This window comes from Rhineura floridana, chromosome 22 (assembly GCF_030035675.1).
Source record: "Rhineura floridana isolate rRhiFlo1 chromosome 22, rRhiFlo1.hap2, whole genome shotgun sequence".
In the NCBI taxonomy this organism is placed as follows: domain Eukaryota; kingdom Metazoa; phylum Chordata; class Lepidosauria; order Squamata; family Rhineuridae; genus Rhineura; species Rhineura floridana.
In genome coordinates this window covers 17,300,478-17,325,631 of record NC_084501.1, presented here as the reverse complement: position 1 = coordinate 17,325,631, position 25,154 = coordinate 17,300,478, and the positions used below count along the sequence as shown (strand labels likewise).

At 48.5% G+C, this 25,154-nt stretch overlaps 1 protein-coding gene across 4 annotated transcripts in view; it reads right to left on the bottom strand.

The window, feature by feature from the left end:
* ATP8B2 (ATPase phospholipid transporting 8B2) overlaps positions 1 to 23,045 on the bottom strand; it is a 50,678-nt gene extending 27,633 nt beyond the window's left edge. For 2 of the 4 annotated variants that reach the window (XM_061605809.1, XM_061605812.1), the window contains exons 1-8: positions 20,916 to 21,285; positions 12,363 to 12,430; positions 10,036 to 10,094; positions 8,266 to 8,379; positions 7,903 to 8,001; positions 2,985 to 3,046; positions 2,319 to 2,391; positions 1,323 to 1,393 (exon numbers count right to left, since the gene is read on the bottom strand). In XM_061605809.1, the coding sequence (XP_061461793.1) occupies positions 1,323 to 1,393; positions 2,319 to 2,391; positions 2,985 to 3,046; positions 7,903 to 8,001; positions 8,266 to 8,379; positions 10,036 to 10,094; positions 12,363 to 12,393 (509 nt within the window). In that variant the 5' untranslated portion in view covers positions 12,394 to 12,430; positions 20,916 to 21,285. Of the gene's footprint in view, positions 1 to 1,322; positions 1,394 to 2,318; positions 2,392 to 2,984; positions 3,047 to 7,902; positions 8,002 to 8,265; positions 8,380 to 10,035; positions 10,095 to 12,362; positions 12,431 to 20,915; positions 21,286 to 21,355; positions 21,379 to 22,916 lie in introns of those variants that run through there. The other 2 variants (XM_061605810.1, XM_061605811.1) reach the window with 2 other exon arrangements.
* Between the last annotated feature and the right edge of the window lie 2,109 nt (positions 23,046 to 25,154).

Here is a 25,154-nt window from a genome sequence, read left to right as displayed (position 1 = left end):
TTTCCATTGTCACATGGCTGCAGTTAATTCCATAGATTTTCTCTATATCAAGCTCCATCACGTCATTCCAGTCCAGAAGATTATCCAAGCCATTGATAACTTTATCTCTAATATCTTCATTAATTTCTTCAGAGATAACGTTAAATTCCAAACAGTAGATTTTATTTCTAATATCCATAAACTCCAGATCTTTTTCCAATTCCACATTTGTTCCAATCTCCAGGGCTTGTATCTTCCCTTTATTTTTTCTTTTCTCATCTCTGATCTCATTCTCCTCTCTCACAGGATCCCCTATTTCTTTAAGCTCCTGCGTCATTTTGCTCAGTTCCATTTTCAGCTCCTTACTGCCCTGTCGCAGGGTTTGTTTCGTTATCTCAATCTCATCCATTATTTTCTGAAACATAATTACTTCCAGATTCTCAGCCACTTTCTTGATTGCCATTTTTAAAACCACGAAAACAAAACAAAACAAAAATAAAGAACCACTTCTTATTTCAGCAACAATTGGGTTAATATTCCAGGCTTGATGACATCACAGTATAAACAGAGCAGCCTGCCTTATCTCTCTATGTTCAAGAACACAAAACAAATTTAGTTCCCAGCATCAAAACAGTTAGTGGCGTCGTGAAGAAGCAGATTCGTCAAAATAAAATAGACCAAAAAGAGAATAGTCCCAGACAATATAATGTTCCTCGGAATAGAAATCCCTCTTCTGTTTATTTCTTTAGAATGCACTTCCAGGACAGCTTTTTGCAATAGAAACAGAGATAAGCTGTTAATTTCGTGAATAACAGAGAAGAGTTATAGCTCACCCAGAAGTTCTTTAAAGCTGATTCATTTGACAAATCTCTTTTTGCTGCAACAATTTAAACCAAGTAAAAAAAATGATAGAAAGAAGGGTGCTTGCCTGTTAGTCCGTTTTCTCTTTGAAGAAAAGATAAACGTATCGCATTAATCAGATAGAGCTTGTTCGGAAGTCCGTCTGGCATTGCTGGCTGGACCTTTTCTCATAAATTAATGAAATCCAGTCCTCCCAACAAAAACAGGCTTTTGAGGTTGATCTCTACGTTTCTCCCTGCCCGGGAGAAATTTCATCAGTCAAAAAAAAATGTTCTGACTGATTTATATCTGAATAAGCTTCTTTTGAGGCGGGAGCCCGTCTCAAAAGCAGGCACAAGCGAAGTCACCCTTCCCAGAAGTCACAGTACAAATCTGCTTCAACATGCGAACTCCACGGATGGCTTTCCGAGACAAAGCGCAGCGGGACACTCAGATGCCCCAGCTGCTTAACAGCGGCGTGCGCAAAACGGTCCGCCACTCACCCATCCAGCTCTGCAGTCTCGATGTAGCAAAGTCCATGAGGTTCACTGCTGGACAAGAGGAGCAAGTCAGCCTGGGGGAGAGAGGAAGGAAGGAGGCTGAAACAGCAAATGTCAGCCACAGAGATACACACACACATATGAAGGCAGTATCCTTTATATCTCTAATCTCTCAAAACTGGAACACCACAGAGTGGATTACAATTTAGGAACATAGGAAACTTAGACCATTGCTCTATCTAGATCAGTATTGTCTATACTGGGTCCGGGGAAACTCCCATAATCCCCACCCAGATCATCCAGTGCAAGACAGCTTCCTACATCCCTAATTTAATATTTATATTACTGGGTATCGAATTTTCCATTAATTCGCTTACTTTCGATCGCTGAGGGTCGGATTTTAATGTAGCAAATTTCTGTGGCTGTTTTGGAAAAATGGACTTTTAAAAAAAAATACACCTCTAAAACATTGATTTTAAGAACGATAATTTATCCATATTTCCTTTTAAAATATTGGTATTTCCTTTAAAATATCGCTATCAATATTTATATTTTTTTCTGAGCCAAAAAAAACATGAATTGGTAAAAGAAGCAGCTAGAGGATAAAGAACGGATTTGAATCGATGCCAGCCTGTTAGGTTGATGGAATGCTTTTGAGATCGGCACTGGCCAAGGGATCCTATCCCTAATTTATACCGTTTTGCTGCTTAAAAAATAATTGCCGGTGTGGCTTTCCACTTAAAAAAGGAAAATGTAATAAAACATAGAAAAATGATATAGCCATTAACACGACAAATGTTAAAAAGTCAAACATCAGCAGCAATACAATAACTTCAGCAGAAGCATCGGGGGGAAACGACAGCAGGTGAACGTTTAAAAAACGAGTTCTGAATCACTGTTCCGCTGTTTACATCTCTGCACATGCACTTAATACGTGGTCCCTGATAGGTTGGTGCCCCCCAAGTGCCACCACCCAAGTCCGCCCCGCCAAAGACTCACCGCCACAAATTGGTTGTTCTCCAACTTGATAATGTCACCAACACGAACATTCATCCACTGTTCCTGCTGGAGGCTGCATGAGCCGGGTCAAGAAGGCCGGGGTGGAGGTGCAGAGAAGATGTCAGATCAGAAGACGCATACAAGCATATCCCCTTCGCGTAAATCTCTTTATTCAGATCAAGTTTGTGGGGAACTTTCAGCCCTCCAGATATTGCTGAACTACTTCTCATCAGCCCCAGTAAGCATGGCCAGATGTTGCTGGACTGCAACTCCCATCAGTCCCTGATCACTGGCTATGCTAGCGGGGGCTGATGGGAGTTGGAGTCCAGTCCAGCAACATCCAGAGGGCCACAGGCTCCCCATCCCTGCTTTACACCTCTGTAAGGGCATTTAACATGTGGCGTCCCTGATTGGTTGGGACATTTGTCTAGGACAGGGTTTGGGAACCTGTGGTCCTCCAGATGTTGGGGAGTGCAGCTCCCATCAATCCCTGATCATGGGCTATGCTGGCTGGGGCTGATGGGAGTTGGAGTCTGACAACATCCAGAGGGGCCACGGGCTCCCCATCCCTGCACTAAGCACACCCAGGATGGGTCTGACATTTTTCTCATCCCTCCCACACACTCCCCAGAAATCCCCCCACCGATCCACCATAGCAATACTCACATCCCACTGATCAGCACCTGAGACTGGCGATTGTTCACCTGGTTGTCGCTCTTGTGGCGAAACTGTGGAGAGACAGCAGCATTAGAATGAGAGGAAGATCCCCCCCATACAACCATGGCACAAAGTTGTCAATGGGTACTAGCCAGAGTGGCTAAGCTCTCCCTCCGCTGGTTGTTCTATCAGCCAGCCCTTAGATCTCCAGGTGCTGCTTTTGAACGCCAGGTCGGTATATAATAAAACCTCCCTTGTCCACGATTTAACTGTGGATGAGGGTGCCGACCTGGCATGTATAACCGAGACCTGGGTGGGTGAGCAGGGAGGAGTTACCCTCTCTCAGCTTTGCCCATCTGGGTATTCGGTGCAGCACTATGGTAGATCTGAGGGCCGGGGAGGCGGGGTCGCTGTGGTCTATAGGAGTACTTTCTCACTCACCAGGCATCCTGTCCAGACGGCGACTGGTCTAGAGTGCCTCCACCTTGTGCTGGGCCAAGGAAACAGACTGGGAATCCTGTTGGTGTACCGTCCACCTTGCTGCCCAACAGCTTCCCTAGCTGAGCTGACAGAGATGGTCTCGGAGGTGTTGTTGAGGTCCCCCAAACTTGTGGTGTTGGGGGACTTCAACGTTCATGCCGAGGCTATCTTATCTGGGGCGGCTCAGGACTTCATAGCCTCCATGACAACCATGGGGCTGTCTCAATTTGTTACTGGCCCAACGCATGTGTCGGGTCACACTCTTGATTTGATCTTCGCCACTGGTCATGGAGATGGTGATCTGGAGGTGGGGTGTTTTTCATCTACCCCATTGTCATGGACAGATCATCGCCTGCTGAGTTTTAGACTTACGACGACTCTTTCCCTCTGCAAGGGTGGAGGACCTATTAAGTTGGTCCGCTCCCGGAGATTCATGGATCCTACTGGTTTTCAGAGGGCTCTGGGAGTTTTTCCGGCTGATAGTACTGGCGCTCCTGTCAAGGCCTTGGTCGAACTGTGGAATACGGAGATGACCCGGGCTATTGACACGATCGCTCCCGCGCGCCCTCTTCGTTGCAGAGCTCATACAGCTCCGTGGTATACCCCGGAGCTGAGAGCGATGAAGCAAGAGAGAAGGAGGCTGGAGTGCAGATGGAGACGAACTCCAGACGGATGCAGTTATGCTTTGGTAAGTGCCTCTACTAAGTCGTACATAAAAGCGGTAAGGGCGGCGAAGAAGTCTTACTTCGCTGCTTCTATTAGGACATCTCTTTGCCGCCCAGCAGAGCTTTTTAGGGTTGTAAGAGGACTCTTACATTCAGGTCCTCAAGATACCATTGAAACATCTGAAGCTCGCTGGAGCGGGTGGTTGCCGGTCAGCTCCAGGCGCTCTTGGATGAGACCGATTATCTGGATCCGTTTCAATCCGGTTTTAGGCCTGGTTTTGGCACTGAAACAGCCTTGGTCGCCCTGTACGATGATCTTTGTCGGGAGAGGGACAGAGGGAGTGTGACTCTGTTGATTCTCCTTGATCTCTCAGTGGCGTTTGATACCATCGACCATGGTATCCTTCTGGAGAGGCTTGCGGAGTTGGGAGTTGGAGGCACTGCTTGGCAGTGGTTCCGCTCCTACTTGGCGGATCGTCACCAGAAGGTAGTACTTGGGGAACATTGCTCGACACCTTGGACTCTCCATTGTGGAGTCCCTCAGGGGTCGGTTTTGTCCCCCATGCTTTTTAACATCTACATGCAGCCTCTGGGTGCCGTCATCAGGAGTTTTGGAGTGCGTTGCCACCAGTACGCTGATGACACGCAGCTCTATTTCTCCTTTTCATCCTCTACAGGTGAGTCTGTGGATGTGCTAAACCACTGCCTGACCGCGATAATGGACTGGATGAGAGCTAATAAACTGAGACTCAATCCAGACAAGACCGAGACACTGTTGGTGAATGCCTTCCCTGTTCAGATGGTGGATGTTTACCCTGTTCTAGATGGGGTTACACTCCCCTTGAAGGAACAGGTTCGTAGTCTGGGGGTGCTTTTCGATCCTTCCTTGTCTCTTGAGGCGCAAGTGGCCTCGGTGGCAAGGAATGCATTCTACCACCTTCGGCTGGTAGCCCAGCTACGCCCCTATCTTGACAGGGATGACCTCGCCTCAGTTGTTCATGCTCTGGTAACTTCTAGGTTGGATTACTGTAATGCGCTCTACGTTGGGCTGCCCCTGAAGACAGTTCGGAAACTTCAGCTAGTGCAAAATGCAGCAGCCAGACTGCTGACAAGGACCAGCCGGTCAGCACATATAACACCTGTTCTGGCCCATTTGCACTGGCTACCCATCTGTTTCCGAGCCAGATTCAAGGTGCTGGTCATGACCTATAAAGCCTTACACAGCGTGGGACCGCAATATCTTGTGGAACGCCTCTCCCACTATGAACCTACCCGGTCACTTCGCTCAGCAGCTAAGGCCCTCTTCCGGGTACCAACACATCAGGAAGCCCGGAGGACAGTTACACGATCTAGGGCCTTTTCTGTAGTGGCCCCTGAATTGTGGAATAGCCTCCCCGAAGAAATACGCCTGGCGCCTACGCTGCTATCTTTTCGGCGCCAGGTTAAGACCTGGCTATGCTCCCAGGCATTTTAATGTGTTTACTTTTATATTTCTGTGATTTCTGTTTGTGTTTATTATTGTTCGGCTGTTTTTATTATGATATTTTGTATTTTAATCCTTTTGTACACCGCCCAGAGAGCTATTCGCTATGGGCGGTTTAAAAATGAAACAAACAAATAAATAAATAAATAAATACCAGTTGCTGGGAATCGCAAGTGGGGAGAGTTGGTGTTGTGATCATATCCTGCTTGTGGGCTTCTCATTGGGGCAACTGGTTGGCTGCTGCGTGAACAGGATGCTGGACTAGATGGGCCCCTTTTGGCCTGATCCAGCAGCCAGGCTCTTCAGATGTTCTTATAACTAAAGAGAGCCTCCATCATCAGAAGTAGTCTAACTCTGGCAAATGCCAGATGCGGGGAGGGAGGGTGTCTGCTGATTCACAAGGTACACTTTGGCCCGTTTTCGCTCCCCCTCCTCCTGAGTAGACCCTTCCTCCCACGTTAAGACTCCTGATGGAGAACTCTTCTGGAAACTAGACGTGCCCTCCTCACTTGGCTCTGCACTTCCACATGGGTCTGCATTTCCTGGGCGACGTCAGAGGGGGAGTCGGGGACTGAGGCAGGGTGTGGTGGGTCATCAGAGGAGGGCAGCAAGATGGGGAGCTCAGCAGGCTTTTCAGATTCCCCCCACCCCCCGCTAAAGTTTTCCATAAGTTACCAAGCCTGGACTAGATGGATTCCATTTTGTGGAACACTCTCCCCAGTGAGGTCTATCTGTCTCCATCACTATTAAGTTTCAGGAGGAATTTTAACACCCGTTTACTCCAAAGATCACTGATGAAATAATGTTTTTACACTGCGTTTTACAATATTTTTAAACTGTTTTAGAATGTTTTCAATTGTGACTGTGTTTGGGAATGTTTTTTTTACTGTTTTTAGTATGTTTTTCTTTTTCTGGGTAAATTGTTTTGTTTTGTTTCCTGCCCCGGGCTCCTTCAGAGGAAGGGCAAGATATAAATTCAATAAATATTGTTGCTATTATTATTATTAGGCTTGATCCAACAACCAGGCTCTTCTTATGACCGAGATAGGAACATAGCGGACTTCTAGTGTCGTGGCACCGACACTCTGGAATTGCCTCCCCAGACAGGCGCCGTCTCTGTTGTCTTTTTGGCGCCTACTGAAGACCTTCCTCTCTCAGCAAGCCTTTTAAGTAGAGGCCTTATCTCAGTTTGCGACTGTGCTGGAATTGCTTTTTAAGATGTTTTGTTTTAATGCGTTTTTAAAGATGTTTTGTTTTAATATGTTTTGAAGTCTTTTGTGTTTAAAATGTTTTGGAGTGCTTTTAGAGTTTTTGTTTGCCGCCCTGGGCACCTTCTGGGAGAAAGGGCGGGATATAAATTTAACAAAAACAAAGGAAGCTGCCTTAGACCGCATCAGACCTTTGATTCATCTAACGCAGCACTGTCTACCCTGACTGGCAGCGGCTTCCCAGGATTTCAGGCAGGGGCCATTCTGAGCCCTACCTGGAGATGTCAAGGAATGAACCTGGGACCGTCTGCACGCAAAGCAGGCACTCTACCACTGAACTATAGCCCTTCCCTAAATAATATGCTCGGCTCATCGGGGCTGGAATGCAAATCCCCCACTGGCACGCTGGCTGGGCACTCAGGGAGGGGCCGGTATCCCATTCAGAGGAGACACGATAACAGTCTTATTCATTTATTTATTGTTTTACTATTACATTTATATCCCGCCCTTCCACCCTGCTGAAGCTAAGCAGGGTCAGGTCTGGTCAGTGCCTGGATGGGAGGCCACCTGGGAACCATCTGTAAGCTGCCTTGGGTTTCTATTGTGGAAAGAAAGGCGGGGTATAAATGTAATAAATAAATAAATAGAAGGAGCCCAGGAAGGCTGCCTTCCAGTATTGTTGGTTGTCACTCTGTTACTTATGAGGGTTGTTATGGCACTCTATAAATCAGGGTTGGGGAACCTTCAGACACCCCTGATGTTGTTGGACGCCAACTCCCCGGCCGTTAGCCATGCAGTCTGGGGCTATTGGGAATCCACCAAAATCTGGAGGAGGGGCACAGGTTCCCCACCTCTGCTGCAGTTGCATCCTTCATTATTCATGGGGCTAGACTAGAGGAACTTTAATGTCCCTTCCACTCTATTTATTTAAATATATCCCTAGAAAGTAACACTCACCCCCCCCAACACACACACCTTGGAGAAAGAAAGCTGAGATATAAACTTAAGGAAATAAAATAAATCACTAATATGGGTGCAAATCATCGGCCCCAACCTGGGCACCCCCGTCCCAATTTCCCCACATTCCTTACGTAATCGTCCGTGGCATCCTTGACCGCCGTGATGGTAAGCACAAGAACCAAAGGCACTATGGTGGTGAACCACGAAAGGGAAGAGATCTGTGGAATCAGCTAGGTGGAGGAAGAAATAGGAGAGAGGGTAAGTGACGGCAGGGTCACTGACAGCAGGGTAAGTGAAGGCAGGGTCAATGACGGCAGGGTAAGCGATGGCAGGGTGATTCTATGGAATCTTACTCAGCTCTACAACTTTCCGCAGTTAACAACAACAACACTGCCTAAAGGAAAGGTCCCAGTGTTTTCTGTGGTGGCTCGGCTGAGGAGTGAGAGGAGTTTCCCACCCACCCCACAGAAGAAGAGTCCATGAACAGGCCCCACCTGGAGGATGAGAAGGAAGAGGAAGTAAGTGTTGGCCACTTCCTGGAATTGCTCAAAGAGGTTGATGGGCAGGAACGTGACCACGTTGTACTTGGACGTCTTGATGCAGTTACTCTGCAAGGGAGAAAATAATGAAAAATAAAAAAGAGACACTGTACTTGCAGGTGTGCATGCTAGAGGCATCTCCAGGTAGGGGCCGGGAGAGCCCCCTGCCTGAAATCCTGGAAAGCTGCTGCTGGTGAGCATAGACCAGCAGCTCCCAAACGTTTTTTCCCTGTGGACCCCTTGAAAATTGCTGAGAGTCTCGGTGGACCTCTGCATGATTTTTCCGCCTGTCGTAGCTGTTGTAAGGCGCTGTGCGAGATGTTGCATGCTTTTTAATTGCATTCCTCTTGCTCCTTTCATTCCTTGTGTCTTGCATTTTAATTGTGTTGCAACTTGAGCCCCCGAGAACCCAATCTAAAGCTTAACAATAATGATTAAAATACAGCACGAGAAAACAAAGAAGCAATGAAAAAGCAACACGAATGTTTCATGTGCTGCACATGGTCTCCTCACAGACAGCTCGCAGAGGACCTGACTGAAGTGTGTGGACCCCTGGTGGCTCGCGGACCACCGTTTGGGAGACCCTGGCGTCGACACCAAGGATCTGACTCAGCACACAAGGTAACTTGCAGAAATCAGCCTCGTTCCACTTTTCCTCTGATTAGTTACAGATCAACACACGCGCATTCACAACCCAGGATGCAAGCAAGCCTTTTGAGATCATGTGCGGGGAAACGGAGAGGAACACAACTTATTGGTGGTGATGGGCAGTGACTCAGAATCTCGCCTGTAGTCCCCATGCCCCCTGGCTTGTATATCGCCACACCTTCACTCCAGAAAGAGGAAAAATATTCCATAGGGATTTTTTTGTCCGCCTTCCACACTTATGATCTATTTATAACCTTCTGTAGTCTGGCTGGGTGTTGGCCTTGGACAAAAAGCTATTCATAGGCACACCCTGGCCAAGATACGAGGGGGTCAAGCCGAGTTGGAGGGGGACACCGACAGCTCTCCCTTGAAAGGCAGCTTCCATTTTGCAGAGGAGTTTCTCTGATATCCCCTCCCACCAAATGACAAGGGAAATCTGACTATTTCATTTTCTCATTTGTCCAGTCCTAAATTCAGTTCTCCACATCTTCACTTCAGTGTGCAATCTATTAATTTATTTTCTAAAAAGGGAAGAAGCCCCAGTGAAAATCCGTCGACATCTTAATGCACATTTCTCCTAACGCACAAGTGTTCCCAAAGCAATTTCCCCCGTTACGCATAGGTTTTGCAAAACAATTTCCCCCAATAGACTGTATTCTTGTACATGCTGTGCACCAACTTGTGCGGGGTTTTTTGTGGGTTTTTTTTTTTTTTTACACATTTCTTGGAGAGCCACATTGCAAAATTTGGAGAAGAATGGCTGGATTTCAGTTCGCACCTCATTCCGGAGGGTGTGAATGAGGTGGGTTTGCCTTTCAAGGCGAACTGAATCAAATTTCTCTTCCATTCCTGAGTGACCACCCTGGCCTCCAACCCCCTTTATCCATAACCTAACCAAGCACAAGACCATGCACACTTCACACGTCCTCTGAATGATGGGGGCCGGGGGGGGACAACCCCCACATACACTCCGCTTCTATGTCCTGCCAACAGCATCTCCCCACTGCTGCAACCTCACCACAACCACCTTCCTCTCCTGACAAAATCTCAGACTCCAACTCCCAACATTGTACTCACCGCATATTGGAACTTTTCGTTATATTCCCGGGCATTCGCTTTCACCCGCCTTTCCTCCTCTGAAAAGAGAGACCCAAGACCCAAATCAGCCACTGGCATACCTGCCCTCCCTCCCCCCAAAAAATCATTCCCTCTTCGCCAGGCCTCTTGCCATTTCCTCCCGATTGTTCCAAGTTTGTCACAAAGGACAACAGATGCGGTAACGTATCTCAAACACACAGGTTTACAAATTTTTTTTAGAAAACACTGACTTTTGGGGAGGGCATCCCTCTTTAATTCTTTGCATGCCCTCATACACACACTTGTGGCAGTAGCTTTTTTCAGACTGTCCCAAATACCAAAAGAAAGGGGGGAGAGAGAGAGAGAGAAAACTGCTTTGGATTTTGTCGTTCTCAATCCGCCAGTCCATCGTTGCCCACAGGCAACCTCGCCAACGCGGCCCCCGCTTTCCAAACTCAAGACTCCTGACAGCCTCAAAAGCAAGATCATTTTCAGGCATGGGGGAGGAAGAGGAGGCAGGTTGCCCTCTGAATAAGACGGGAGGGGAGGTCCCTCCTCTTCCCCCCCTTCCAAATATCATGCAAAGGAGAGGAATCGGAGGAGGCTGGGGGGGGGGGAGAGAAAGAAGCCGGCAGAGTATGAGGTAATGTTTGGAGAGAGCATGAGCCGCAATGACAGCTTCCCCAGGGAGGTTGTGACAGGACAAAGGCCGGACCCGGATTCTGGAGAAGCCCCCGTCAACTCCCAAACTTTCAGTCATCAACACCCCCCCGCTCAAAAAATAAATACCTGTCATCCCAGGTGCCTGTCCGCGGCTGCCCATCGCTACGGTGACCCAGGGCCATTTTTCGGGCATCTCCTTAGGGATCGTCATGGTTACGGCAGGCCCGGATTTGTGGAGGGGGTTATGGGGAGGGGGGCTGTTGTCCAGGAGGCCCCCTGGGCTTAGGCGGCCGCCCCCCGCCGGCCCGTCCACCTCATCCCCTTCTCCTACGGCTCCCCCCCCCTCGCTGCAGGAGAAAACTCCAGGCTGACATTGAAGGAGACGGGGGCCGCCCACCGCCACGCGGCAGCCAATGAAGGGCTGGGACGACGTTGCCTAGGCAACCGCTGCATGGGGGGCGAGGAGGGGGCAGACCTCTCTCCTTGCTGCTTCGCTTCCCAAGTCTCTCTCCCCCCCCCCTTGAGAGTAAGGCAGAATCACAGCAGATATTTTCCCACCCTTTTCTCAGTACGGGTCTGCAAGGTACCCCCCCCCCCAAAAAAAACACCAGCTTAGTTTTCCACTTGTTATTAAATTTATTTTTACCCTGCTCCTCCTCTTCCACCAAGGAGGATGTCTCTCCTCACAACCACCCTGCAAGGTAGGTTAAGCCGTTGGGTTGCCAACTGACCCAGAATGAAACAAGCAATGCAACTTGCTCCTGAGCATTAGACAGGATGCTGACATAGACTAAAAAGACCTAAAGTCACAGACCTACTCAGAGCAGACCCACTGGAACAAATGAATCAAAGTTAGTCACGCCGATTAACTTCAGCGAGTCTACTCTGAGCAGGACGGGCATTAGATACAATCCTTAGAACTGTCGAGTTGGAAGGGACCCTGGGGGGTCAGCTAGTCCAACCCACCCCCTGCTCAATGCAGGCACCTTGCAATGTACACCGTCACGGACAGATGGTTGGCTAGCCTCTGCTTAAATGCCTCCAGTGAAGGACAGCCCACCACCTTCCGAGGGAGCCTGTTCCATTGTTGATCAGCTCAGAACCCTTAGGAATTTCCCTCTAACGTTTTGCCAAAATCCACCTCTCTGCAATTTCCATACATACGGTTCTAGTCCTGCCCTCTGGACCAACAGGGAACAAACCTACCCTACGTCCCCTTCAGACACCTGAAAACCGCAGTCACGTCTCATCAGCAGGCAAAGCCAACAAAACGGCTTTTATACATGAAATTGTTTTCATTGCCATGACGTGTGAAATGTTTTGACAGTCATTTTGATTGCTGAGGTTTTGACTATTAAATTGCTTCGAGATCTCCAACTGGAAGCGATTCATAAATGGAATGAAATGTAACTAAACAATAGCTTCACGCAGCATGGAGAAGGAGCATCGGGCATCTGCCAACCGTTACTGGTTGAGGCGCAGGAGCAGGGACCAGAGGAAAAGTTGGCAACCCAACGTTGTTTGAGAGAGAGAGGGAGAGAGCACACGCACAAAAAACCCAAAGTCACCTGGCAAGCTTCATGGCCAACTGGGGGGAGCAGCACCGGCCAGTCCTACTGTTCCCCCCTCCCCAAAAAAAGAATATTCCAATCAGAGGGTCTTACCTGGAGGATGTTTTGTAGCACAAAGTTCCATGACATTCGATGGCAGTTAACCAGGCCCATGGGAGATGCTGTATTGGGGGGGGGGAGGAAATAATGGCAATGGGGGGGGAGAGAAAAACATCAGAATATGCATGCGCACACGTACAATAAATCAAGGTTTGGGAACTTCCCCTGTGGGCGGAATGCGGCCCTCTAAACATCTCTGCCTGGCCCTCGGAACTCTCTACAGGCCACACTCACCCTCCCAGACTCTGTTCTGCACCTTCTTCACATGCTTTTGCCTGGGTTAAACCCAGGTCAGCAAAGTGTGTGCGCGCACGAGAGAGAGAGACCGTATAGAAACCTTTCGCATGCCCCACCCACCTTTTCCCTCTGGCCCCGCCCACCATTGGCACGCAGCCCCTGAAGGGTTGCCCACAAGGGCAAACGGACTGAAAAAGGTTCTCCGCTCTTGAAATAAACCAAGAAACCATGGTTATGTTGCCAAGACTGGTCAGAACTTTGCCACTGCGCTATGCGTTACTCCTATAGAGGAGCAATCTGTCCTCTGCTTATTTTTATTTCTGTATATATTCTTTTAAAAATGCCTAAACTGACCTTCACCCACCCCAATTCCAGAGCAGGGTCCAATCATCCCAAAATACGGTTTAATTAAACAAGGCATATTCTTTTTCATACAAGCAACAGAGTTGAGAGGCTGCACCTGCAGCGACTGAACTGTTCAGCCAACCTGGGCCATCAATCCCATTTAACAACAACCAGGGAAATAAAAATGCATTTGAAAACTTCGTGCCAAACCTCCCCAGGGAGGGGGAAGAGTATTCCCGGCAGTGATGCCGTGTGGGGCTGCCCATGGGATTTCGATTCCATTGCATACATTCATTAGTAACAACAAACGGAGTATCAATTGCAAAGCCAATTTACAATTACATTTATATAATGTAATTTCCTCCAAGGAGCTCAAGGCGGCATATACAGATCTGCCCCCTTGGCAATTTATCCTCTCAGCAACCCTGTCAGGCAGGTGAGGCGGAGAGACTGAGAATGGCCCAAGGCCACATTCGTTAAGCTTCATGGCCGAGTGGGGATTTGAACCCTGGTCTCCCAGGTCCTAGCCTGACACTCCAACCACTACCACACTGGCTCTCTAGAGGTCTCTCTACATGCTAGATGTCTACGGCAGTGTCAAAGCTTATAGTTTTGTTTACTAAGTACAGAGTAAAATCTTTAAAATGCTAGGTTTGACCACTATCTAAGTCAGGGGTGACGAATCTGTGGCGCTGCAGATGTTGCGGAACTACAACTCCCATCAGCTCCGACCATTGGCCATGTTGGCCGGCACTGATGGGAGTCCCACACCCTTTGGAGAGCCACAGCTCCCTCTCACCCCTCCTCTAGAGCATCAGGAAGTTTTCTAGAAAGCCCACACCACTGATCTCAAAGTCAGGCTGCTATCCTAACAAAAGCCGCCTCTTCCTCATCCATGCACTTCCCCACCTAATGGTACCTCCAAAAGAGCCTCATAAAACTATCTTAGCTTGATCATCATCAAGCACTTTTCCGCCCTGTGGAGCTCAAGGTAGCGTCCTCATACCAACTCTGCAAGGTAGGTTTGGCTCTCAGCGAGCAACAAAAGGCTTCCGTTTGCTATATCTCTTCTGCTCCTTATAAAAATTTGGCAGTCAGCGCTGATAGAAAGACTTACACAAAAGACAACGACTGCAGAAGGCAGAATACAAAACGGCACATTTGTTGCAGGACGGCAGAGTTTTATTTCCTGCACTCATGAGGCAGATAGCAAGACCAAGGTCCCCAACCCTTTCCACAATTTATCGATTTTGTAAAGCTGAATAACTTTTTCTTTTTTTTTGGAACTACATTTTTTTCTTTGTATCTAGGTGCAGAAAAAAACCCATTTTTCGATATACTCTTGCTAATTCTCAATACACTGCCAAGATATTTTTAATTTCCTGTTTCTGTACGCTGCTGTTCTGGCTGTTTCGTTATAGCTAAAAAGATAACTACAAAAATTACTAATGAACAAAAACTTGTGAGGAAAAAAATCCTTTCTTCTAACGACGAGCAAAGAAAGAAAGAAATAGAAGGCACTCGGACTACAGATGTGAGCAGGTGAAAACACTTTGAGGTGGTAATAATAATAATAATTCCTGCATTGAGCAGGGGGTTGGACTTGATGGCCTTATGGGCCCCTTCCAACTCTACTATTCTATGATTCTATAATAATAATAGCTGCAGCAGCAGCAATGGTGGAGAACCTGCAAGGCCCTCCAGATGTTGTTGGATTTTAATGATAAATAAAGCAAAATGACACCTCGGACACCCACAGCAACGCCGGTGCTGAAAGCTGCCACCGCCCCCCACCCCAGCCACAACAGACACCTCTGCTAAGTGTTTCCTGTTGCATTTCCTGCCTCGCTTGGGGAGACACGATCACGGCAGAGGAAGAGAAGGGCCTGAAGTCTGGATGTGCTTTACAGAGGTTAGCAGGAGATGCTCTGTCAAAAGCAGCCTGCCCTTGGGAAACTTGGAAGCCCCAGCTCCATGTCTGCCAAAATAAACACATGATCTGGGGGTGGCGAGAGAAAATGGACAGGGGGCAACTGGGAGGTGGGAAAGGTGCTTCACTTCATGGGCACCTGCCAATTCTCCCCTGCAAATGCCCCTCCCAGCTGTGCCGACAGCGGAGGCAGAACGTAGCCATGGTGGCTAGCAGCCATTGAGAGCCTTCTCCTCCGTGCATTTGTCTAATCCTCTTTTAAATCCCCCTCCAGTTGGTGGCCATCGTCGCCTCTTGTGGGAGGGAATTCCATAGCTTAACTATGTGCTGTGTAAAGAAGCTGTCTCTCTCCTGAATCTCCCCGTGCTCTTTGCCAAATGGCCCGCTCTGCACTAGACATTTAACGCGGTATCACACCGCTTTAAACCGTCACGGCTTCCTCCCCTGAAGAACCCTGGGAACTGTAGTTTGTTCAGGGTGCTGAGAGTTGTTAGGAGACCCCTCTCAAAGCTATAGTTCCCAAGCGGTTTAACAATCAATCCCTCTTCCCAGGGAACTCTGGGAATTGCAGTACTGTGAGGGGGAACAGAAGCGGCACCCTTCACAGACCACAGGTTCCAGGATTCTTTAAAGTGTTTAAAGAAACTGTTTAAAGTCGGATCATCATGTTTTAAATGTATAGTGCAGATGTGGCCCTAGTGTTATGAGAGAAGGAGAAAAACAAATCTATTTCTCCTTTTTATTTACTGGGTTTTTTTAAAGCCCCCCCCCTTCCTCAGAGGAGCTCAGGACTATTTCCCTGCTTTTTATGTGTCCCCCTCTCTGGGAGATGTGGGTTCAAAGTCCTACCTAGCCACCACAGGCAAATCTTGGCCCAAGATGCAATGTGGCAAGGTGGAAATTCGAACCAACCTCTCCCTTGTTCTAAATCTGTTCCTCCAACCCAGGAGAAGGGGAGGCTGTGCCTGCCCCCCATATGTTGCTGGAGTCCAAGTTTCACCAACCTCAGCCAGCCTGGACAGTGGTCAAGAATAATGGGCGATGGAGTCCCACGACATCTAGAGGGCCACAGGTTTCTTTCCCACCACCACTACTCTAGCCACTATGGCACGCTGTCTCTCAGCATCCCGGGGTTCTGCCGCAGACCGGGAAGCCCACGTCTGAAAGTGTGGCAGCTTTTGAAAAAAGACGTCGACTCAAGAACCCATTTATTTATTTAAAGCTGGGGACATCAGCTTGGAACCTCTGGGCACAAGAGCGTTCCTGATGACTTTCTCTGATGCTCATGAGGTGGCGAAGGGGGGGTTACCTTCCCTCCACACCTCCAGAGAAAGTACTTGGAGGTGGCAGAGGAAGTTGGAAGGAGGGCGTCCTTTCCCACTTCCTGTTTCAAATCTATGGGCTTTTCAAGGCTCAGCTCGGCACCTGAGCGGCTGCACAGAGATTGAAGTGACCGAAAGGGTAGGAGGGAAAAGGGAGAGTTTTGAGAAGGCAAGAGCCCGGCTGCTGGATCAGGCCAGTGGCCGATCCAGTCCAGCATCCTGTTCTCACAGTGGCCAACCAGATGCCCAAATGGGAAGCCCACAACCAGGGCCTGAGCGCAAGAGAAACTCTCCCCTCCTGCTATGGAGTCAGAGCCCACCTATTGGGGCTAGTAGCCGTTGATAGCCTTATCCTCCCAGAGACTGGAGGGGGGGGAGAGCAATGAGGGGGGCAAGGGGGTGCTGCAGGAATCAGAAGAGAGAGATGGCATGCACACACCTACAGGTGCACAAAAGTCGGATCTAGTATAATAGCTTCAACTGAAATTGCATATTTTTTCACAGGTCGCACCACCGAATCACAGAACCATGAAAATCACAGATCTGGTGCTGGTCAGTGCTGCCCCAGTGCAAAAACACGGATGCGAGGAATGGACCCTTTTGCAAGGGATCCCCTAAAAAAAAAAACAACCCCCACCATCAAATCACAAGTGTGCACAAATGTGCGCTGCGATTTTTGTAGTCATCTTACGTTAAGAATTACGACGATCGGGTAGGATCTGTGCCTTGGATCAAAGTTTCTGTGGTGCTGTAAAGCGCCAGATTTACGATTTTTTATTTTTAAAAAACTATGTATTCTGCTTCCATAAACTTTAATCTGATGGTGGTTTTGAGGGGAGGGGGACCCCAAGTAAAAACACGCAAATTCAAGGGGGATCCTTTTTAATTCTATTGGATCTTACCTAGATCCTACAGAAAAGGAAAGTGTGTGTGTGTATGTGTGTGATCACACGCACATGCACACGGTTTCTCTGCATCTGTCTGGAGGAAAGGAAAAGAGAGGTGGTACCTACAGCACTGTCAAAATCCCAAATGTATCCATGGCCTAAAAACGCGGACAACTTCTGACGCAAGTATTTATGCGCTGTCTTTTAAGGCACAACCCTCACGAGGCAGCGTACAACTCAAGGCGATCCACCTGAGATATATTTGAATGGTACCAGCCCAGACGCATAAAGCAGCAGCACCTTCTCAACGTTGAAAAGGGTCCCCCTCTGATCCCCTGGAACTGATTCACATTCGCCACAGGCGAACAGGAGAAGTATGGCATGTAAAGGTGGCCCTCTCACTCGCAAAACCGAGATTGGGGGGGGAAGAAGAGGTGTTGCTTTGTCTCATCTAGTTTGTTGTTATTGTGCAGGCAGGAAGCAAAGCATCACAACACTGAACGACAGAAAGAGAGAAACAGCAAAACAAGCCATTTCATTGACCCTGACACGGCCAGGGGTCCCGGATGGACTTTTTTGGGATGGTGGAGAAGGGAGTGATCAGCTCCTAATATGAGCCACCACAACTTCTCCAGCAAATGTTTACCTCTTGAAGCCACACACGCACAAAAAAAGTTTCCAGACAGGAACAGGCACAGACACCGCAACCACTTCGCCGTTTCTAAAGAAAACAGTCCCAGGCCTCACTCCCTCCTTTGCCCCACCCAGAAGCCCTCAGATTACAAGCAACAATAACAAAAGCCCTCTGCACGAGCTCCAGAGCACTGTACCCCACCCCTTCAGTTCACACACTCCAGATGTAAACAATGACAATAGAATCCGGGGCTTTCCCCCCACCCACCCACCGCCCCTGGCAACTGTCCCAGGGCCCTTGGATCAAGATAAAGCACTCATGATCCGGGGCAAAGACTTGGGGGGAGAGAGAGGAGACCCACACCGTACTTCTGTGGGCAGTTGCTCCCTCCAAAATGTTAGAGACATGCCCCCCAAAAAGGGGTAGGGAAAAAGCTGGCAAATTCGACAGGACTTTACCTGGTTTAGGGAGGCCAAGTTAATGCAGGCAAAGCGGAGGCACTGGTCCATCTCGCTAGCAAATGCTCTACCGCTGAGCCACAGCCTGACATATACAGGCAGCTGGAAAGTGCGGAGGGGGGATATTTGGGGCAAAGCGGCCTCAAAAATAACCAGGCCTGTCCAGTTAGGGGGAAAGCACAGCTCACAAGGGAACACAGCACAGCTCTCGTTATGTGCCAAGCTGGCTGTTTGGGGTATCTGGCTAAGGTTGGGGCCAAGGGCGGGAGGGAGAGTCGCTGTTAGAGGTTCTGGCTCCCAAAGGCCACGCTGCAAAAATGACACGAAAGCAAGGTTCGGCTCTCTGGCCAGCAACATCTGGACACAGGGGGCATCATGCCAAGGAAAAAGCGTGGGAGAGGAAGTGAAGCCGGCGAGGGGGGCTGGGGGGCTTACACGCGGCCAGGGGTAGCCAACACGGTGCCTTCTAGAGGGCTCTTCTTCAACTGTGGGTCCCCAGATATGGTTGGACTATAATTCCCATCATCCCTAGCCATTGGCTAAGCCAGCTTGGGTTGATGGGAGTTGCAGTCCGACAACATCTGGGGACCCACGGTTGAAGAAGAGCGCTCTAGCTGTTGTTGGCAGCCTCCGAATCGCACTTGCCCCAGCCAAGCACAGTCAGGGATGCTGGGAGTTGGTGTCCTGCAACGTGGGGGGGGCACCAGGTTGGCAACCCTAGAGCAGGGGCCAAGGAAGGAATAAAGTTTTCAGATAGCAGCATTTGTGTGTGCGTGTGCATGTGTTTGGGGGTGGGAAGGGACCTAGACTGAGATTTGGGGAGGGGAAAGCAGGATTTAGAAGATGGAGTAAAAACAGAAAGGGGAGGTCTATTGTGCCAAAGGAGGGGGAGAGAAAGATCTAGGCTTCAACATTTAAGGCGGCATACACACCATACATTTAAAGCCCAAGTCTTCCCCCAAAGAATCCTGGGAGCTGTAGTTTACCCCTCACAGAGCTACAGTTCCCAGCACCCTTCACAAATTGCAGTTCCCAGGTTTGTTTGTTTCTTTTCCCCAAGGGGCGTGCGATGTGCTTCAAACGTACAGTGTGTATGCAGCCTTAAAGCAAATTCCCCCTCCCCAAAGAATCCTGGGAACGATAGTATACCCATTACAGAGCTACAATTCCCAGCACCCTTCACAAACTACAGTTCCCAGGAATGCTTTTTTGGGGGGGGAGGAGATAAATGTGCTTTAAATGTAGAGCAGCACCTGAACGGACTTCTCTTTTTTGGCGGGGAGGCCCAAGGGTCAATAGGGAAATGAGGGTCCACTATGCCAGGGGCTGGGGGGAGACTTATGCATTAGTATTTGGAAACAGGTGTGATAGTGGGAACCTAGATAAGAGTCTGGGGGAATCAGGAACCAGAATGTAGAAGCAAAACAAGGCTGGGAGAGGAAGAGGCAGGAACCCTTTGTGCACTTCCTGGGGGAAACAGACCCCATTGGACTCAATGGCACTTTCTTCTGAGTAGACACCATTCCTTAGGATTTTGCACTGCAAGCTGCCCAAGGCATTCCTTGGGGGAGGGAAAGGGGATTGCACTCTACCATAGGGGTAAAATTAGGGGGGTGTTAAAGAGGCCTAGGGAAAGGTGTGCAGAGGGACCCTAAGAGACAAGTATTTCTCAAGGGCAGGGAGGGAGGTCCCCAAAACACACCCCCTCTGCCAAAATGTCACTAACTTTTATATAAAAAAAGAGATAAATGTAAAAGTATTTATCAAGGGGAGGGGTGGGAAAGAGGAACCTCTCCAAAATGCATCCCCTCCTCTAAATTCACCCCCTTTCAGAGAGAGAGAGAGAGAGAGAGAGGGTTTTTTTTTTTAAAAAAAATAGAGATACAAAAATATTTACCAAGGGGGAGAGAAGGAAATCTTCAAAATGCACCCCCTCCTCCAAAATGTAAATAACTTAAGAGAGAGAGAGAGAGAGAGAGAGAGAGAGAAAAGTATTTATCAAGGGGAAATGTGGGCAAGAGGAAACTCTCCAAAATGCACCCTCCTCTAAATAAAAAAAATGAAAATAGAGACAAATGCTTCTGTGTTATTGAAGGGAGAGGCGAAGTCTACATGCATTCCCCTCCTCTATATAACTTTAAAAAATAGAGATAACATAGACGTATTGATCAAAGGTGGGGGTAGAAGGGAAGTCTCCAAAATTTACCAGCTCTTCCAAAAAGATTAGATAGATAGATAGATAGATAGATAGATAGATAGATAGATAGATAGATAGATAGATAGATAGATAGATAGATAGATAGATAGATGGATGATAGACACACACAGCAACTATTTTTAAAAAACAGAACGATAAAAACATTTATCCAGGGGGAGAGAGGTTAGTCTCCAAAACGCACCTCCTCCTCCAAATATATGCAGATTAAAACAACTCAAAAGAAAACAGAAACAACACAAAAATATTCATGGGGGGGATAAGAAGATATCAGTCTGCAAAACGCACCCCTTCCTCCAAATATATGTCTATTAAAACAACTTTTTTAAAAAAAAAAACAGGAATAACATTAAAATACTTCTTGGGGAAGGGGGAGATGGGAAGAGGGAATCTCCAAAACGCCAATAACTTAGAGGACCCCCCTTCCCGCCCTGCCTGTTTCTCTTTCCCCTGGAGAGGCGGCGCAGCCAAGCGCGGGCCTCCGCCCGATCCCCGCTGCCTCGCCGCCGCCTGGTGCACCTTAACGAGCCGCCTCCGGGCGCCCCTCGCCGCCGCCGCGCTCCATCCCCCGGCCAGGGCCGCTACGCCTGCCCGGCGCCCGGCGCCCCTGCGCCCTTTCCGCGCCCGCCGGCCTGCCGTGCGCCCTGGCCCATGCTGGCTCCGCTGCTGCCGCCGCCGTGCGCCCAGCCCGGCCCTTGATGCCTGCTGCCTGCCTCGGCTGGCTGGGGCTGTGCTCTTGTCCCCCCAGGCGGGGATGGATGGAGAGGAGGAGGAGGAGTAAGCGGGGATGGAGGGGGGGACGGAAGTGATGAAAGGGGCCGCCGAGCTCGGGGGCTGCTCCTTCGGCAAAGCAGCTCCGGGTGGAGAGTTCCCGATCCCGCGGGGAGGCGTCACCCGCTTGGCTTGGGTGTGTTTGGGGTTGTTGGGGGTTTTTTTACTCAGGAGAAAGCCGCCGCTACCTAGGAGGATCGGGCTCAAGGGCTGACCCATCCGGGGCGCTTTGACCCGGGAGGACGCCTCTTTCCACCCCACGGAAGACTTTTGGGTTGCAGTAGGCAACTCGCGCCTCCTCATAGTAGACCCGTTGACATGAACGAACCTAAGTAAAACTGGGTACATTGAAAGCGCATTGTTTTCCCCATCCCCCAAACAATCCTGGGAATTGTTTTGTTGTTATATGCCTTCAAGTCGACTACGACTTATGGCCACCCCTATGAATCTTTTTTTGATTTATTATTATTATTGTTGTTGTTGTTACTGTTACTATTATTACTATTACTACTACTACTACTATTATTATTATTATTATTACTATTATTATTAATTTAAAGTACATCAGTTTGGCCAAAATGCCGCCCTGGCTCCTACTGGAAGGGTGGGATATAAATCTAATAAATAAATAATAAATAAAACAACCTGTCCTTTAACCTGCACAGAGGTACAATTCCCAGCACCCTTAACAAACTATAGTTCCCAGGATTATATTTTTTGGGGGGTGCGCTTGAAACACACTTTAATAGCCATGCCTGTTCATTTCGTTGGGCCTGCTCTGAGTAGATCTAACATGGGATAGAACCCAGCTGCACACAGATTGTGCGTATCAAGCGCATTCCTTCCCACAAAGTATCTTGGGAACTGTAGTTTGTGAAAGGTGCTTGGGGATTGTAACTCTGGGAGGGGCAAAACTACAGTTCCCACGATTCGTTCGGAGGAAGAATGTGCTTGAAATGTAAAATGGGTTGTAGCCAGCTGGATTGAGATGGGCCTTTGGCCTGATCCAGCAGGCTCTTTTTCTGTTTGACTCAGAGAGTAGGCCCATTGAAATGAAGGCACCTACTTTAGCCATGCCCGCTCATTCCAGTGGGTCTGCTCTGAGTCTGACGAACTGGAGCCAGCTGTGAACACAGAAGCAGAGGGGGCTTCCTTATACCAAGTCAGACCAGCAGCCCATCTAATTCAGTATTGCTGACACTGGCTGGCAGCAGCTGTCCAGGTTTTCAGGCAGGGACATGTCTCTCAGCCTTCCTGGAGATGCCACTGGGGATTGAACCTGGGACCTTCTGCATGAAAGGCTGGTGCTCTTCCTGTTGAGCTACGGCCCTTCCCCAGAGGTGTCATGCACGTGGGTCCACTCCAGACACTGCTCAGGCCTGCTCAGATTGGCAGCCTTCTGGTACCGCAGACCTCTGGTGTTGTGGCTGGGCTCTAAACTCCCATCAGCCCCAGCCAGGGCGGCCAAGGAGTCACAGGAATGATGGGAGATGGAGTCCAGAAACCTCTGGAGTCAGGATGGAAATTTCTGCCTGTTTTGGTTGTCTCAGTTTCTCATTTTTTCCGACCTTCAATTCAGTTCTCCACATTTCTGCCGCAATTTGCGATTTATTTACTCATTTTTAATCCCCATGAAAAATCCTCCGGTATCTTAGTGCTGATTTCTCCTAATTAATGCATTTTTGTGGGCTGTTTTCACTAATAGGCACATTCGCCTATTGTGGCTCTTTATTTTCTTCTTTTACTTACCTTGCCCCCCTTCCCCCAGGAGAGGCTGCAAACTGACCCCTCTAGCAAGCCAGGCCGTTTTTTCCTCGGACTGAAATGGTGCAAGCCCCAAACGGCAACTTAGGAGCCGGTCAACTCCCTTAACTCTTCCCAACAAGTTGAGACATCGTTTCCTCCTCCTGATCAGCTCTCTGCGATTTGACTTGGCACCAGCCTGCGGTGTTTGGCTCTGGGCAAGAGAACCCTCCCTTGTCAGATTGATCTTCATCCTGTGTTTTTTCCTCTCCGAGCCTGAGCCCTCAAAACCTCAATGCGTTGTCACGCCAGTGATGGTGCAAAAGTAGCTGCTTTTGCCTCTGGCTACGCCCACCACTGACATGTGTCCCCCCAAGGAGAATGTGGTTGTTGGCCTGAAAAAGGTTCTCCGCCTCTGTTGCTGTTGCCGATAATGATGAATTATGTGACTTCTCACCCACCCAGAGACCCAGGGCAGGTTATAACAGATTAAAAATTCAATATTCAAAACCGTTTAAAACAAATTACGATCACAGGAATAGGAAGGGCCCTGAAAACACATATCTCAAGCGTCAAAGGCCAAGGCATCTTCAACATATGACAGAAATGCTCCAAGGAAAGTGCTGTACTAATAAGACTCTGCTGTACTTTATGGAGAGATCAGCAGCAGGACCTTTTTGGTGCCAGCCCCGAAGCGCTGAAACTCCAGAGAGAGGCTTTTACAGCTCTTGCCCTGAAATTGACAAAAATTCCTTTTCTCAATGCAACAGATTCACCTTATGTTGTTTTGTGTTTGTAGGCCGGTCTTTCATAGCGCTACTCTCGCCTCGCTGCGGTTTCTACCGCTTTTGGGCGACACAATGTTCATAAATAACGGCATACAATTTAAAAAATATATATATATATTTGTTTTAAATCATCCCTTGTCTGGCAATTCAGTCCTCGGTCGATACTGGGAAGTACATGAGGTGATCGGGATCTCTTTAGGGCATGTCTGAGGATCCCTTCAGCGCTGGCCCAGCCCTAGATCTTGAGAGCCAGGACAAGCCAGGCCCTGCCCAGACCTTGCCAGCCTGCATTCCTGGGCCCGCTGGTAGCGGCCTGAGGCGGCTGCGGCTGACATGTGCTTACAAGCCCATCCGACAGTGCCCTCTAGTGGCAGAAATGCCACTTGGCACCAGCTTTGCCTTTTGGGTGGGCTCCACTGCCTGGCTGCAGGCCAAGCGGCAAACCATTCAGAGCAGTCTTTGCAAAGAGGAGACACTACAAAAACAAAACAAAAAGGTGTGCTGCATCCAATGCTAGTCCTACACAGAGTAGACCCATTCCAGTTAATGAACACAACTTAGATAACCAATTTAAGTGGGATGATTATTATTACTGTTATTATTTATTGCATTTATATCCCACCTTTTCTCCAAGGAGCTCAAAGGGGCGTGCGTGGTTCTCCTCCTCCTCATTTAATTCCCACAACAACCCTGTGAGGTAGGTCAGGCTGAGAGGCAGTGACTGGCCCAAGGTCACCGAGTGAGCTTCATGGCTGAGTGGGGATTTGAACCCAGGTCTCCCAGGTCCTAGTCCAACACTCTGACCACTACATCACATTGGCTCTCTGAATGTCACTCAGCTGCATACAACCCTTTTTGATTGTAAGTTCTGCATTCAGTCCTGGCTGTTTTGCACTGTTTCTGTAGCAAGGAAAGGTTGGTTTGTTTCTTGCTGTCTTGTATTATCATTATTTTTGTTGATTTCCATTTTTATAAACTGCATTTTTAACATGGTTTCATTTGTAAGCCATACCCAGGGAATGTTTATTGGTGGGTGGCTCTACGCATTTAAGAAATACATGAAACGCTGCTTGTAGAATCTTGCAGTGTAGCGTCTTGTATTTCCATGCTGGGACTTTTCTTTTCCGTACACTCTGCTAAATGAGTCTTTTTACCAACATCTTTTCGCTTACGTCGGTTCCAGGAGAGGCTGTGTAAGCTGATCTCTCCAGCAACAATAACAGACACTTTGGTGATTTAGTTAACCCATCCACCCTGGACCTCCGTGAATGAGCACTCCACCTCGCAAGTTTAATGTTGCCATTTAACAAGACACTTAAATTTTTATTTATGTATTAAATTTATATCCTGCCCTTCCTCCCAGAAGAAGCCCAGGGCGGCAAAATGCAAAAACACTAAAAACATCTGTAAAAGCATCTTAAAAACAAAACATCTTTTAAAAAAAAAATCTTAACAA